This window comes from Vicia villosa, linkage group LG5, assembly GCF_029867415.1.
Source record: "Vicia villosa cultivar HV-30 ecotype Madison, WI linkage group LG5, Vvil1.0, whole genome shotgun sequence".
In the NCBI taxonomy this organism is placed as follows: Eukaryota; Viridiplantae; Streptophyta; class Magnoliopsida; order Fabales; family Fabaceae; genus Vicia; species Vicia villosa.
This window is the reverse complement of record NC_081184.1, coordinates 162,590,760-162,601,380: the sequence shown is the minus strand read 5'-3', so window position 1 is coordinate 162,601,380 and position 10,621 is coordinate 162,590,760. Positions and strand designations below refer to the sequence as shown.

The 10,621-nt window shown below is 36.0% G+C and overlaps 1 protein-coding gene across 1 annotated transcript; it reads right to left on the bottom strand.

The window, feature by feature from the left end:
* Positions 1-7,682: 7,682 nt before the first annotated feature.
* On the bottom strand, positions 7,683-8,156 carry LOC131605905 (uncharacterized). Its single transcript, XM_058878196.1, has one exon. It carries the CDS (start codon positions 8,154-8,156, stop codon positions 7,683-7,685), a length of 474 nt encoding a protein of 157 aa, XP_058734179.1.
* Positions 8,157-10,621: the final 2,465 nt, after the last annotated feature.

The window sequence follows — 10,621 nt, the reverse complement described above, 5'->3', positions numbered from 1 at the left end:
CGCGTATTGGTAACCCTAAACCCTAACTCTAATATTTTCCGTTTTAATTGTTTAATTATATCCCCTGGTTTCAATTCCCCTCTCCTCCGCTGGTTACAATTTCCCTTCCCCGTATTTGTTATATTGCGTGGTTAGTAATTCTAGGGAGTGCAAGCCTTGTTAATTGAATTAGAATAACTAATTACAAGATAATTTAATTGAATTAACCACGTGATTGTTGCACACACGCACACTTTTGGGGTAACCTCTCTGTTGCCTTGTTGCCTGTTGCCTTGTTGCCTGTTGCCTTGTGTTTTTGCAGAATAAGCCATGTCCCTCGAAAACGAGGATACCTCAGCCATGCTGCCTCGATAAATAAAGGTCATACGACCCTAATGATGCTGCCTTCGATACACTATATGACCTCGACCCTCGGAAGTTGCCTACGGAAAAGGCTGAGGTATCTTCTGGCTGCCTACGAAAAAGGCTATTCTGATCCTTCCCTTTAGACTACCTGCCTCTCTATGGCATGGCACAGTTTTAAGGCGAACGATAACTCGACGACCCTTCAATCTCCAAATGAAAGGCTTCCTGCCCTCTTATGGCGTGGATAGACCCTTTCACCCTGAAAGGCTAAAAGAACGCTCTTTAAACTATAAGGTAATTGCCCCTAATTGCTTTGCCTTGCTCTAAAAACCTTTTTTTCATATTCTTTCTCATAAACCTTCAAAAAGCTACGCTTATTTACAAGCTAAAGTCTTATTTCATTTCTACACTTTTTCTTCAAAGAGCAAAGCAATTAAGAGCCCATGGATAACCATGGATGAAAAGGGTGCCTTACACCTTCCCTTTGCATAAATTACCCCCCGAACTCAGTTTTTATTTAAAAGGTTTTTCTTGTTCTTTTAGCCTTTCTGATTAATTTGGATAAAATAAAAGTCGGTGGCGACTCTTGCTTACCGCGACATTTATATAAAAGTCAGTTCACCGTATTACAGAACTGGCGACTCTGCTGGGGATTTTTCGATTAGAAAGAGGGGTTACCTTAAAAGTTTAGGAACACTTTAAATGTTTTCTATTGTTTGCTTTGTTGTTTTATTTTTCAGGGGCGTTTTGGGAATTAACTGAAGGACGAATCCTACACCCGGATTCAAGTACATCTAAGATAGGAGGTGGCATAGTCATGGCGACCTCCTTCATGTATGTGGAGGATTGGTCAATATGAGAGTTCACACTTAAGTTAGGCCTCTATGGGTGTTTGCATGCTTCTCTTGTATGAGGGAGGTTCGTGCGGATGTCCGTGGGTTAGTCGGAGCTTAAGGACCTTTAGTTACCTTTAACCCATCTTGAATTTTAGGAACGTAGTGGGGGGACTACTCTTGATGTATGTTGAGAGCATAGTCGCTACCCGATACTACAACTCAGATAGGTTCTTTCTCAAAGTATCATTGCATGGTATGTATGTATCATGTTCGAGGGTGCTTTAGAAGGGCTGACAATTCTGGGTAACTCGGTAGAACCCGTTGCTGAAATCTCCTTATCCATAGAAATATCCTTGGGAAGGACACCTGATCAGACTCCATGCAAGCCTTAAGCCAAAAATTGTGTGACTTGTGTGACTTACATGACTTGTTTATACTACTAACCTTCATTTCCTTGCAGGTTTTGTTAAAAGGACTTGTTTGTCCTTACTGCCTCGCCCTATGCCTAAGTGAAATGCATTCGCATAACATCATGACATCATGACATCATAAGCATAACATGATTAACTAACCCTTTCAAGGATCTTAGGAATTTAGGGCGCACAATTTCAGGTGCTCTTATCAAGGACTGAATTCCTATCTAGGGGCAAGAGGATTTATTTTCCTCTGGCCGTGTGCCTTCCAATTCAAAGACACAGTACCTAATCAAGGGGCAAGAGGATTTATTTTCCTCTAGCCATATACTTTCGAATTTAGAAGTACCCCGAATCAGAGGCGATGACCCACTCGATATGGTGAGCTTGATTCTCAAAGAAGGATGTTCAAAGACAAGAGTCGGAATTCTTCAAACAAATATGCGACCAAATCACTTTCCAATGTTGCTAACTAAATTCCTTAAAGATCCTTGAAAACATTTCATTTGCATTCATGACATTGCATATTTCTAACTTTGTTTTCAGGTTCCGCCTCGATAATCATTCCTCTCAGATATAATCAAGCTGGAGATTCATTCTGACAAGCCTTTTTACATTCCAAAACTTCTTCAAATAACTCATCGACTCTAACGAGCAAGCATTCTCTATCAGATATGGTCTAATGTATGACCCGTTCCGGTATTTTCAGTCAGATATGGTCTAATGTATGACTCGTTCTGGCATTATTCATCATATATGGTTTAATGTATGACTCGTTCTGGTATTCTCCTTCAGATATGGTTTAATGAATAACTCGTTCTGATATTCTTCCTCAGATATGGTCCAATGTATGACTCGTTCTGACATTCCAACAGATATGGTCTAATGTACGACTCGTTCTGCTATTCCAACAGATATGGTCTAATGTACGACTCGTTCTGACATTCCTCTGCAGATATGGTCTAATGAATAACTCGTTCTGACATCCTTCAACAGACAAGGTCTAAATGTACGACTCGTTCTGATATCCCTCAATATATATGGTCTATTTGCTCTGACGCCCTCTATCACATATGGTCTAAATGCATGACCCGTTTCTCTCATCACGAACAACGCTGTGCACAATCTGAAAGGTCGCAATGGACACAACCAATCTGTGGGGACAATTCTGATCTCTACACTAGTTCCACAACAAAGACGCAAGTCAGATGCACCTAAGCGTCAATTCACCCGGATCAATATGTCATTGGCTCATGCATTATGACACTTGTTGAAGTCAGAATTGATTACTTTGAAAGACCCTCCGAGGAATCCTAGTACTTCCTCTTCTCATTATAATCCCAATAATCCTGGACATGACACTAATAATTGTTGGACACTGAAGAATCAGATCAAAGACATGATCGATGCTGGCGAAGTTGAGTTCAATCTTCTTAAAACTCCTAGGGTGATCACCACTTCCACGCCTAGTCATGACAAGACTGATTAACGTCTAGAAGGATGCAATTTTGGATCATTAGTCCTACTTCCAGTTGCAATTTCTTTTCTGTTTGTTTAAACATTCAAATCATGATAGACATTATCTGTTTTAATAATCATCATCAGTGCATTGCATATATTTGTCTTGAATAAATTATTTCGCTATCACTCATTTTAAATTATGTCTCTACTTTGCATATGTTTTCTGATATTCAACTCCTGTTAAAGCTGTATGCCTTTCGAGGGAGGATGACGAAAACAATACCACAACCTCATACAATATGCTTTTGAACAGACTATGCTGACAATGTACATGCATTGTTTCAATTCCTAAACAGCGGAGATATAAGGATGATAATCCCTCGTCAACCCCTTTGAGCCTAAGAAGTAGAAGTTTCTTTCTTGTACTAATTAAAACCCTTGATCATAACCTGGGGCAAGGTAGTTCTCAATTAATTTGGCTGTGCATTCTATTTTAAGAGAATCATTCAGTACACCTTTCAACAAAGGTTTCAATCACAAACGTTCAACCGCACACATCAAAGAAGTGTTGGAAATGTCAATCAAAGGACAATGACGGTTCATCAATCATCAAACAAGGCAGTCAATATCTTTCAAAAAAGGAAAAAATGGAAAAAAAACATATATACAAAGAAAAACCTGCTAAGTCAAAAATCAAAAAGATGACTTAGGCAAAAATCAAGGCATCCCGCTGACTGTAAGCTCAAAATAGACAGTTCAGGCAAAAGTTAGGGATATAAAAAAAATGAAAAAAGAGAAGTCAATAAATTCCTGAACAACACAATGTTGTGACTACCAAAAGGAAGAAGTGACTGACATCTCAAAAGTTCTCTTTGCTTGTGAACTATCATCATTACCAAAGGTGCAAATCCAAAAGTCTCTTGGAACCTGAATGCATAAGTTGAATTAACTGAGCTTAGGACTGAAGATCATTACGAAGAGGGGAGGGTACAATCAAATTTTGAGCCATTATCCTTTGTTTCTTAAAACCGTGAACCAAGCCACGTTATAACCCTTGAAAGTCCTAATTGAAGCATGGTTAGTTCGAAAGCATACTGTTACCAAAAAAGTATCCTGACTCCTTAAGGTTTACCACAAATGATGAGTTGATATTTCATTCTTATAAACATCACGTTGTTACAAATATCATGTTTTTACAAATATCGCTCTTTCACATCTCCTATTTTAATGTTTTCAAAAACTCAAGACAAACGTATGCATTGCATCTCATGAATTCATTATTAAACAAATTATGCTACATAATTTCAAATGTTAGCAACAGAAAGAATTTGCACATGGTATGGCTAATGACTCAAAGTTATCCCGACCAACAAACAATGTCTCCGACACAAGGGGGACGACACGTTTTGCCCAATCAATCTGGGGCAATCAAGTCAAGATTTCGAGAATCTCTCATGGATGCTCGAACAATCAGGGGCATGCATCCAAGTACATCTAAAGCTACTCCCCAATCAACGTGAGACATTGTCATGAGCCTATGATTACTGGGGGCATATCGCCTATAGTGAACACCTCATAAAGTCCTCGCGAGGCGAATCTTTCCAAAGTTCCTGCTAACTGGGGCAAATCTATGCAAGTCCAATTTAACATCTTGAACAATACTCAGTGGTATGTCCTAATCAAATCCAGGAGTGGTAGCTACTATAGTACTGGGGGCAACTTTCAAGACACCCATATCACCCCACAGAGCCGGGTTCACAAGATCATATCCCCACAGAGTAATCACTAAGAAGATACCTTCAAAATACTCTCGTCCCGACAAAGACATGGCTCCCCAACAGAGTTTACATCTTCAACACTACCGTTTCTCCAACACTTTGCTCTTCTCCAACATGGCTTACTAATATCTTTCATCCCCAGTCAGGATCCATCAAATTACTATTCATCCCCAAGCAGAAATCATAAATCCCCAGCTGAGCATCTCCAAGAAAAGATCAAAACATAAAACTCACAATGACACCGAGATTTATCTTCTCAATCAAGATGCTTCGAGTAACATAAATCATAGCCATACATCATATACATCTCATGCATATTCATCTATTGCATGCGGTTATAATTCATACATAACATACAAAGCGTCCCATTCATTTTTGAGAACTCCGTCTCGTACATCATAAACATTGCATAAAAACTGACATTGTTATCAAGTGAATATTATCTGACAGGCACATTACAAAGGTTCGAATCTTATTCAAAGCAAAGCCTAACGCACGGCCCTCCAGACATCTACGGATGCAAAATGGATTAGTCTAACGCACGACTTATCCATCGACCTAACGCACGGTTTTCCAGACATCTGAGGATGCAATTGAGAGTAGTCTAACGCACAATTTATTCTTCAACCTAACGCACGGTTTTCCAGACATCTGAGGATGCAATTGAGAATAGTCTAACGCACGATTTATTCTTCGACCTAACGCACGGTTTTCCAGACATCTGAGGATGCAATTGAGAATAGTCTAACGCACGACTTGTTCTTCAACCTAACGCACGGTTTTCCAGACATCTGAGGATGCAATTGAGAATAGTCTAACGCACGACTTGTTCTTCAACCTAACGCACGGTTTTCCAGACATCTGAGGATGCAATTGAGAATAGTCTAACGCACGATTTATTCTTCGACCTAACACACGGTTTTCCAGACATCTGAGGATGCAATTGAGAATAGTCTAACGCACGATTTATTCTTCGACCTAACGCACAGTTTTCCAGACATCTGAGGATGCAAATTGGATCTGATCTGACATACGACATATCCTTCGACCTAACGCACGGTCTTCCAGACACCTGAGGATGCTAGCTAGACCCAGCCTAACGTACGACTCAACCTAAGTCTATTCCTCAGAAACAGTCTAACGTACGACACATTCTGACTCTCAAGTATATCAAGTCGGATGGCATCTTCAAGCCCATCTCCATCATACATCTTCTCCAAACACCTGGATGGCATCTTCAAGCCCATCTCCGACAAAAATCCCTACTTCAACTAGGGCAAATTTCTTGGTATTCTAGTGTTCAATCATCTTCCACCTTCAGATACCGACTGGCATACAAACCACTCTACATCTTCAGGTTTAAGATAATTGAACAGGGGCAGCTGTCATACCCCAAAATTTGCCCATACTATTTCTCCTATTCAAATTCAAATACACACTCTCCTAAGCAAAGATCAGAGAACTAGGGTTTGGTTCTTTCAAAGGAAAATCACTGAATCAATGGCTCCAAGACATCTCACATGGCTCAATGTATCCCACATTACCTCCATGACAAGTATCAAGACCTATCTCAAAGATCTGGTCACTCAAAAGTTCAGAAAGTCAACAGTCGACTGATTGACCCAAAAAGTCAACTGTGGTCAAAGTAAAGTCAAAACTCCTGATTCTTTGTCAAGATCCTCATATTGAAGTATCATTCACCATTTGATTCAAGAATTGATCATGGTTCATCAAGGAAAGATAAAAAATCAACAATTCAAAAAGTTTCTAAATTAGGGTTTTGTATAGGAAAAGTCAACTGAACTTTGACCAGCCATAACTCTCACATGGAACATCAGAAATTTCCCTTTAGACTACCTGCCTACGAAAAAGGCTATTCTGATCCTTCCCTTTAGACTACCTGCCTCTCTATGGCATGGCACAGTTTTAAGGCGAACGATAACTCGACGACCCTTCAATCTCCAAATGAAAGGCTTCCTGCCCTCTTATCGCGTGGATAGACCCTTTCACCCTGAAAGGCTAAAAGAACGCTCTTTAAACTATAAGGTAATTGCCCCTAATTGCTTTGCCTTGCTCTAAAAACCTTTTTTTCATATTCTTTCTCATAAACCTTCAAAAAGCTACGCTTATTTACAAGCTAAAGTCTTATTTCATTTCTACATTTTTTCTTCAAAGAGCAAAGCAATTAAGAGCCCATGGATAACCATGGATGCAAAGGGTGCCTTACACCTTCCCTTTGCATAAATTACCCCCCGAACTCAGTTTTTATTTAAAAGGTTTTTCCTGTTCTTTTAGCCTTTCTGATTAATTTGGATAAAATAAAAGTCGGTGGCGACTCTTGCTTACCGCGACATTTATATAAAAGTCAGTTCACCGTATTACAATATGGATGTTAGGGTTTTTTTTAAAGAGAGAAGAGTGAAATGTGTTAGGGTTTTCTTTTGAGGGAAATATGTGTTATATGGTGAGCAAGAGATATTTTCTTTTATACTAAAAAATATCACTTTTCATCATGGTTGACAAGATGAACCGTGATGAAATGATTAGACTTTGCATCACAATTGACTAAATTAATTATGGTGATATAAGGGACATTACCTATTTATGATGATAAAATGAGATATTGAAGAAGCTGGGATTCAAACCTTGTAAGTTCTTGTACATTTCACTATAGGTTTTAACATTCACCATAGAGAAATATCTTTTAGTAAAAACCAAAAAATAAAAATGCCCAAAAATGAGAATCATCAACGATTAACGAAAGGCTGTTGTAATATTGTTTGACGAAAGGTGTTTTCCATAGTAGTGTGGATACCATAAACATACATTTGTGGTTCCTTTGAGATGAATCATGATCCTTTTGATATAAGATATATGAGATTCTTTTGAAAAAGATTGATAATGAGCACATAAACAAATACTAAATATTGTTCAGGCCTACTAGCAGTAAGATAAAGCCATGAACTAGTCATGCCTCTATATCTAGCTATATCAATTATAACTCCAGATTCATCTTGATCAACATAAGTGCTTGAAATCATTGGAGTGACAATTTCTTTGCATTTATCCATATTAAACTTTTTCAAAAGTTCTTTGCAATACTTTGATTGATTTATGATTCTTCCATTATTTGCTTGTTTGATTTGCAAATCAAGGAAATAATTAAGTTTACCCATCATGGATATTTCAAACTCTCTCTGCATCATGCTTAAGAACTCTTCACACAAGGTTTCATTGGTGGAGTCGGAGATAATGTAATCCACATAGATTTGAACTAGCAAAGTGAGATTGTTAATCTTCTTCATAAATAGTGTTGTATCCATCTTTCCCTTGTTGAAGCTCTTTAACATAGAAAGTTGGTTATTCTATCATACCAAGCTCTTAGTGCTTACTTCAAGCCCTTGAGAAATTTCTTTAATTTGTACACATGCGAGTGATTCTTAAAATCTTCAGATCCCAGAGATTGACTTACACAAACCTCTTCATAAATATATCCACTCAAGAATGAGCTTTTAACGCCCATTTGGAATAACTGATAATTCAAAGAATATGTATATGCAAGCACTAATCTAATAGCCTATAACCTTGCAACATAAGCAAATGTTTCATCAAAATTAATATCTTCTTTTTAATTGTAGTCTTGGACTACCATTCTAGTCTTATTTCTAACAATTATTCCATTTTTATCAAGTTTATTTTTAAACATTCATTTAGTACCAATAATGTGTTTACCATTAGGTCTAGGAACAAGTTACCAAACTTTATATCTTTCAAATTGACACAATTTCTCTTGCATAATAAGAATCCATTGTTTATCATTTAAAGCTTCAAACTTCTATCACATAAACACAAGAAAAATCACTATTTTCAAACTTCTCAGAGACAAATTTTTAAACTTCTATCACATAAACACAAGAAAGATCACTACTTTCCTTTTATCACAACTTATCACCACAAACTTGGTGATTAAGTTTCAACACAAACTTGGCTTGAATTTTAAATTTAATAATTTATCTTCTCTTTCTTAAATATTTCAATCTAAACTAGTATACCTCAAGTGCTCGGAAATATTTAATAAAACTTTGTGAATGATATGAAATTTATGCAAAGTTTCAAGAATTTGAAAATTGAATTAACACTTAAAAATGTTTGAGTTGATGTGAAAATGATTAATGAAAGAGGTGAATTCATTTTCTGATGTGGGAAGCCTTAAATACATGTTTTGAAACCCCTATGAATAGATGCATAAGAATAGAGGGGTTTCATGAAGCTTTTTCCATCCAATTGGAGTGTCATTTGTTGATGAAAAAGTGTGATTGTTCACGTGGTAGTCGACTACCAAGGCCCAACAACTATATTTTCTGAATTTCAATGTTGGTAATCAATTACCACAATATGGTAATCGATTACCACTATGTTTTGGCTAGAAAATCAGTAGTTTTGAAGCAAAACAGCAATAGTTTTCAATGTTCTTTATGTAGGATGTGTTTGGAACAAGAGAGAGAAGTATCAAAGAGAGAGGTTGCAAAGAAAAAGATTCATTTCTCTTTCTTGGTAGTGCAAAGAGAGACTGAAGAGAGAAACAATATGGGTGGGTCCCACCATATTTTACTTGCTTCTCATTATAGAGAAGAAAGACAAGAGAAATGTCTTTTTTTTTTACCAATCATGCCCTTATTTTTATGTGATGTTTCTTTTATTTTTCTAATGATCCTTCAACATCTTGTGATTTAGTTATTTCATAAATTACTTTTTTTACATGTTTAGCCAATGTTGAATTTATTGTGTATTTTTTACATGCTAGTTGGTTGTTTTTTTTAATAAAAATAAATAAATTTTATAAATTAAATTACTTGAAATAATAAAATAATTAATTAAATTAAATTTATTAAGTTATTATTTTTAATTAAAATACATAGTTAAATACACATTGATAAGAAAATATACTTTTTTAATAGCATAAAACTTTTTAATATTAATTTTTATAATTTAAGGGTATTTTTGTCCTTTAAAAAATAATTGCACTTCTTTCTCTTCTATTTCTTTCATACTTCTCTTATAACAAACAATTCATTAAATCTACTCTATTTCTCACCTATTTCTCACTTACTTCTCTCTTCTCACACTCTTTCTCGCCTCTCATTTTCATCTCACAACCAAACATACCCGTAATATGGCTTTGAGAAGAATGAGATGAAGTAGACGTGATTTTTCTGAACATTATAACGTAACTTAGAGTGTTATGTAATAACTACATTTGTAATTTATTTATCAATAGTCACAACTTCTTTTTGATTTCATATTGACCATCTTTTTAAAACATACTTTGTCCAATCATTTAAAATTTACGCTTATTTTTCTTCCTTGATATAAGTTGTCTTCATCAAAATTAAGTTGTATATAAGTTGTCTGCATCAAAATTAAGTTCTATAGAGAAGACTTTCTTCACAACATGAACATGATAGAAAAAGTTGAAATCATATAGAAAAAATTAAAAGAGTATTAAGATAGCAGTGTCCTCTTTGTTCTCTTGATTCATCAAAATGATCTAAAGTGATCAAAAGTTGGATAGAATTGAGAGTCTTTTCCTTTTTTATATTACAACTTTGACTCTAAATATGTGCTAACTAACTAACTCTCTTACTTAACTAACTATAACATATAGTTGTATATTTCTCTTATGATTTTGGAGTATTTTGGCTTAACTTTTTTTTACACTATGTCTTAATAAAGATATAGACATGTGTAATGGCTTTTTCTAGATTTTGTAATATATTATCAATGGAGG